The following is a 6,000-nucleotide window of genomic DNA, read 5'->3' on the forward strand; positions in this document are numbered from 1 at the left end:
AACCCCTCAGGCACTACATCAGAGAACCCTGGAGAACCCTGGTTCACTACATCAGAGAACCCTGGTGAACCCTGGTTCACTACATCAGAGAACCCTGGTGAACCCTGGTTCACTACATCAGAGAACCCTGGTGAACCCTGGTTCACTACATCAGAGAACCCTGGTGAACCCTGGTTCAATTACCAGAGAACCCTGGTTCTCTGATGTAGGGAGGCCACAAGGAGGTCTTGGCCTCTCCTCCTCCTTCACTCCCTCATGAGGCCTCAAGGAGATCTGGGCCTCTCCTCCTCCTCCTTCACCTCCTCATGAGGCCTAAAGGAGGTCTTGGCCTCTCCTCTTCCTCCATCACCTCCTCATGAGGCCAAAAGGAGGTCTTGGCCTCTCCTTCTCCTTCACCTCCTCATAAGGCCTAAAGGAGGTCTGGGCCACCTTAGGGATTGGTTTGGCTAGGTATGTCACGTGACAAGTTCTTATTGGCTATGGGCAAGTCCTGGGACATTAGGATCACAATAAAAGATGAGAAGATGATGCCACTCAACCCAGGACAGACAGAGAGACAGAAAAGCAGAGAGTAGACAGACAGACAGTGAGTAGACAGACTGACAGACAGACAGCTCCTACTTCTTTAAATGTCCAAAGTGTTTCTTATGTTGCCCACGTAGAGCAGCATGGCATTAGTCTCAGGTCTCGGACCCTTTTACTGATGCAGTGATTGGTTTGTACTCCTCATCAGCATGAACCAGAGCTTCCTCTATACGGCGCTGTCTCTGACTGCCTACAGCCCCCCAGGCCTGCTGAACTATGTCTTCTTCGTGCTCTGCCTGCTCCTGTATGTGTTGACCCTGTGTGCTAATGTTCTTCTGATTGCTCTGATCCTCAGTGACCCCCACCTCCACAAGCCCATGTACACCTTCCTGCTGCACCTGGCTCTCAATGGCGTCGTGGGCGCGTGCGCTGTGTGTCCCAAGGTGATGCAGAGCCTGCTGTCCCGCGACCCCTTCATGTCCTACGGGGGCTGTCTGCTGCAGGTGCTCTTCGTCAATGTGTATGGGTCCTGTGCCTACGCCATCCTGGCGGTGATGGCTTACGACCGCTACATCTCCATCTGCAAGCCGCTGCAGTACCACACCATTATCACCCCCGGCCGGGTCCGGGTGCTGCTGGCCGCCGCCTACATGTTCCCCGTGGGGCTGACGGCGGTGCAGGTGTACCTCACGTCTCAGCTGCCCCTCTGCCGCTTCGCCGTCAACAAGATGTTCTGTGACAACCTGGTGGTGGTGAAGCTGGCGTGCTTCAGAAGAGAGCTGGACAACGTGTACGGCCTGTTCATCGTCTGCAGCCTGGTGCTGTTCCCCTTGGTCTGCGTGCTGCTCTCCTACATGCAGATCTTATCCGTCAGCTGGAGGGCCTCCAAGGCCTCGCAGCGGAAAGCCCTGAGCACCTGTGCTCCTCACCTCCTCATCTTCATCAACTTCTCCACCATCATCTTCTACTCTGTGCTCTACAACCGGGGGGACAGCGTGTCGGTGCTGGGGAACTTCCTGAACTCCACCCTGTTCGCCCTGCTGCCCCCCCTCTTCCACCCCCTGGTGTATGGTCTCAGGACCAAGGAGATCCAGCGCTCCATCCAGAAGCTGCTCCTCGCCGCCCCGCCCCGCCCCGGCCCGGCGCTGCCTCACCTACGGGTCGTACCTGTCGACCGGAGTCCGCATCCGGCCTCACGGCGGCTGGGGAGCTGACCAATCAGCTGGACCCTGGTTCATACCTCAAGTCTTATAATGACGTCTGGTTCTGTTCCACAAGGGTCCTTTATTGGCTGTTGTACAGTAATCTGTTTATTAGATGGAAGTATTTTGTTTATTTCAATCGTGGCTGGTAGTGTGGGTTTTATTCAGATTGTGTTGTTCAGACCCCCCTGTTTCCTGTACACCTGAAACCCCTTCCTGTGCAGCACGTTTCTTGTTGTGTTGGCTGGAACCACTGTGTTGCTCCACTGGTCCAGAAGTGCTGCTGAAAGCACCTCATTAAACACGACAGTCTGAGCTCTGTGTTGTGGCGTCAGGCTGAGAGTGGTCACACAAACATGAGGGAGAAACGCCAGCTACAGGGGTGACATCTTCCTATGAAATCATCATCATGTACTCAGGTGACCATGGTAACCCCTCCATAGGGAGGAGCAAGGAACAATAACACCGTAAATGACATTAGGACACATACACACACTACAGAGTACATGATAAGCCTATATGTAATGCTCATAAATTGTGTCCTATTCTTTTTTATTTCGAGAAACGAAAAATAAATACATAAAATTCACTATACATATATATATATATAGACCAAAATATTATTAATTATTATGATCTCAAAGCTAGTTGAGTGCTGCAAGCAGCGCTCAACATTTTTTTATGCTCAGGCTTTATTCTTTCTTTCTTTCTTTTTTTATTATTCTCTACAAAATTCGGTTTCCTACTCCTTCCACAGCTTTTCACCTATAGACTCCATTCGACTTTTACAATGTTCATATTTCCTCTGATTGTTGTGCAACTACTTTCCTAAATAAAATATCTTAGAGCTTTTTAAATATCCAACTCCTAATACCTTACATTTTTATAATGGAATTCAATGAGAGGATGGCGAAGCCGTCAGCCAATTCTCGGACACTTCAATTATTTCCGACTTTGCAACTTGGTCAATTTCAAACCCTTAACCTTCGTTCAAACATTTACCAATCACACACTTAGATGTTTGTTTATAACTAAACAAATTTCAATGTCATTTATACTTTTTTCAGAATCAACTATTTAATTTTAAAGCCGCTTCTCATATTTCCAGTTGGTCTCATTGACTTCCGGTGAGGTGGCTATCATTAAAAGTTAACCATTTTTGACATCTTGAAACCTAACGTCAATATTTAACCATAAACACAATGTAGAGGTTAAACTGTTAAGGCTTTTCATATTACACTGGAGCTAAAATAATTAATGGATTGGAATATGATTGTTAAGTATCGTCATTTGTGAGTTAGGACCCCCGTTTATATCATTACAGGCTAGGTGCTTTTACATATCTGGTTTATTTTGTGTTGAAGCTAATACTTTTTTCAGAATCAACAGTTGGATTTTAAATACGCTTCATATATTTGGTCTCATTGACTTAAGATGATATCTAAACAGATTTTTTTAAAAAGGGGCTTTTGATGACCCTCATGAATATGGCGAGAGGCTAGGTGCTTGCTACATATCTGGTGCATATCCGGTAGAAGCTAACTGCTATAAACAATGCTTTAAAATTATGTTTTTCACGTAATGCAATCTACAAAAACGATATGCCATATGGCAGCTGAGGCTCCACAGAGTAAAACGGTGTAGAACTCATCATTTTGTGAGCTGTTCTTGATTGAATAGATGAGAAGGAATACTTTTTCAATTTATGGAAGGAATGAAATCTTAAGTTACGGATGTAACCATGGATCTGTGAGACCGAGGGATGACCGTCACTATGGTCAAAAAAGGATTGAGTACATCGTTCTGCCTATCACCGAAACAATATGTCAAAATCGTCATGCCCATCACATCCGGAAGCAGAACGTCCCGCGCTTGTAAATAGCATGGATTGCTACCGGTTCGTCCTAATACCTTGATCGCCTCAGGCTGTTCTGAGCGACAGGAGATAGTGACGGTCATCCCTCGGTCTCACAGATCCACAGTTACGTCCGTAACTTACGATCTGTATCGACCTCACTCTTACCGTCACTACGGTCTAAAAAGGGATGACTAATACCAAAATGGTCGCGAGGAACCCATTGATAAAATTGTTAAAAATTAATTGTTAAAACCTCGCTCGGTCATGGGCATGAGGGCGGCATTGCCGACCGAAGCCGGGCGAGTTACATCCACCCTATAAAACCTTGTGAATGTGCATGGCGTAGACCATGAGGCCGCTGCACAGATGTCATCAGCTGGCACTCCCCTGAGGGCAGCCCAGGACGTTGCCATACTTCTGGTTGAATGAGTCCTTAAACAAGGCGGGACTTCCATCCCGCTTGCTCTGTAGGCATGGGAAATAACGTCTACCAACCAATGGGACAGCGTCTGCTTCGAAAGAGGTAAGCCCCTCTTTGCTGCCCCGTAGCAGACGAAAAGTTGGGAGTGTGCTCCCCTTAGTGGCTGTGTATGGGTCAGGTAAGCTCTCAATGCCCTCACTGGGCACAAAGTGAGCAACCTCTCCTGCTCTGCCTGTGAGGCAGAGGCGGGCTGAAACGCATCCACCTCCAAAACCTGATTGATGGACTGCCTATTAACAACCTTTGGCAGAAAGGCCGGATTTGGCCACAGTGAAACACGGGTGCCACCTTCCCTCCACCTGAGGCAATCGTCACTGACAGAGAGGGCACACAGCTCCCCAACCCGTCTTGCTGAGCAGAGGGCTAAAAGGAATGCTGTTTTAAGTGACGAAGAGCGTAGATCGGCATCCGCAATGGGCTCGTACGGAGCTTCAGTGAGTGATGCTAAAACCATCGGGAGGTCCCAGCCTGGTGCCCGTAGGGTACGGGCTGGGCGCAAACGGCGTGCTCCCTTCAAGAACTGGCCCACCAAGGGATGCCTCCCGAGAGGCATCTCTCGGGAGGCATCCCTAGAGAAATGGTGAAGCGTAGACTTTCACCGTACTAACCGCCTTGCCTTGGTCCAGCTGGGACTGCAAGAAACGCAGCACGGGAGGCACAGGGCAAACTGCTGCTGGCTCAATATCCATATTCTGGCACCAGCCTGAGAAAATTCTCCATCTGAGCGCATTGCTGGCTCTAGTAGATGGAGCCCTAGCGTTGTCGAGTGTCTCCCGAACAGACGCATCTAAACGCTCAGTGACAGGCTCTGTACTGGCCAAACCAAAAGGCGCAGGGCGACCGGGTTCGGATGCCATATCAGCCCACCTGCTTGTGCCAGGATGTCTGCCCTGCTTGGCAACTGCCATGGCTGACCCTGCAGTAGCTGGAGCAGATCTGAAAACCAGGGTCTCGCTGGCCAACGTGGGGCAATCAGCAGGACTGTGTGTTGGCCCTCCTTGATCCTCTGCAGAACCTGAGGGATGACAGGGATCGGAGGAAAAGTGTACGACAAGCCTGTCGGCCACTCTTGCGATAGAGCATCCATGCCCAAACTGCCCCCCTGCCCCCTGAGAGAGTAGCACTCTGGGCAGTGGGTTGTTTCCGCTGACGAAAACAGATCCACTTGCGCAACCTCGTAGCGCATCCAGGTCTGTTTGACAACGTCTGCGTGCAGTCTCCACTCTCCCGGGAGTGGTCCCGTCCTGGAGAGCATGTCGGCCGCACTGTTTGCTACGCCCGGAATGTGCACAGCCCTTATTGAGGCAAGTCAAGGCCATGCCCACGTCAGTAGTTCCTCCGCCACCTGGAGGCATCTCTGGGACTTTGTCCCCCCCTGGTGTTTGACATGATACACCGCTGAGGTGTTGTCCGATCTCACCAGAACGTGGTTGCGCTGTATCGCTGGAAGGAATCGCTGAAGGGCGAGGTGAATGGCCTTCAGTTCGAGGACATTTATATGCTCTGACGTCCACGGAGGTTGCCAAATGCCCCTTACCGAACGTCCTTCCCAGACAGCCCCCCACCCTGTTAGGGATGCATCTGTCGAGATGACCTGTCTCCTGTGTTGAAGACCCCCCAGGGGGACACCTCTGAGCAGGAACTCCCTGTTCCTCCAAGGACGCAGGGCCCGAATGCAAGCTCGAGAAACACGCAGCTTGACCTGCCTGTCGTCTCTTGGGTGGAGTTGGAAAGCATTGAACCAGCACTGGAAGGGCCGAGACCTCAGCAGACCAAGTGGAGCTACTACAGCTGCTGCAGCCATCAAGCCCAGCAGTCTCTTGGCTCTGTTGGCGGTAACCAGCTTGCCCAGCCGAAAATGACTCAGGGTCTCGATCAAGAAAGCTGCCGACTGCAGCCTGCATTAAACTGGGGCCACCTCGAGGCCCTGCCCC

General features: G+C 50.5%; 1 protein-coding gene across 1 annotated transcript; it reads left to right on the forward strand.

Annotated features, from left to right (window-relative positions):
• Positions 1-555: 555 nt before the first annotated feature.
• On the forward strand, positions 556-1,739 carry LOC132474763 (olfactory receptor 2AT4-like). Its single transcript, XM_060075627.1, has one exon. It carries the CDS (start codon positions 735-737, stop codon positions 1,737-1,739), a length of 1,005 nt encoding a protein of 334 aa, XP_059931610.1. The 5' UTR covers positions 556-734.
• The last annotated feature ends 4,261 nt before the right edge of the window (positions 1,740-6,000 follow it).

Source organism: Gadus macrocephalus, chromosome 16 (assembly GCF_031168955.1).
Source record: "Gadus macrocephalus chromosome 16, ASM3116895v1".
Taxonomy (NCBI): Eukaryota; Metazoa; Chordata; class Actinopteri; order Gadiformes; family Gadidae; genus Gadus; species Gadus macrocephalus.

Excerpts from the sequence above, each read along its gene's own strand:
- LOC132474763 (XM_060075627.1), top strand. The coding sequence starts at position 735 with ATGAACCAGAGCTTCCTCTATACGGCGCTGTCTCTGACTGCCTACAGC.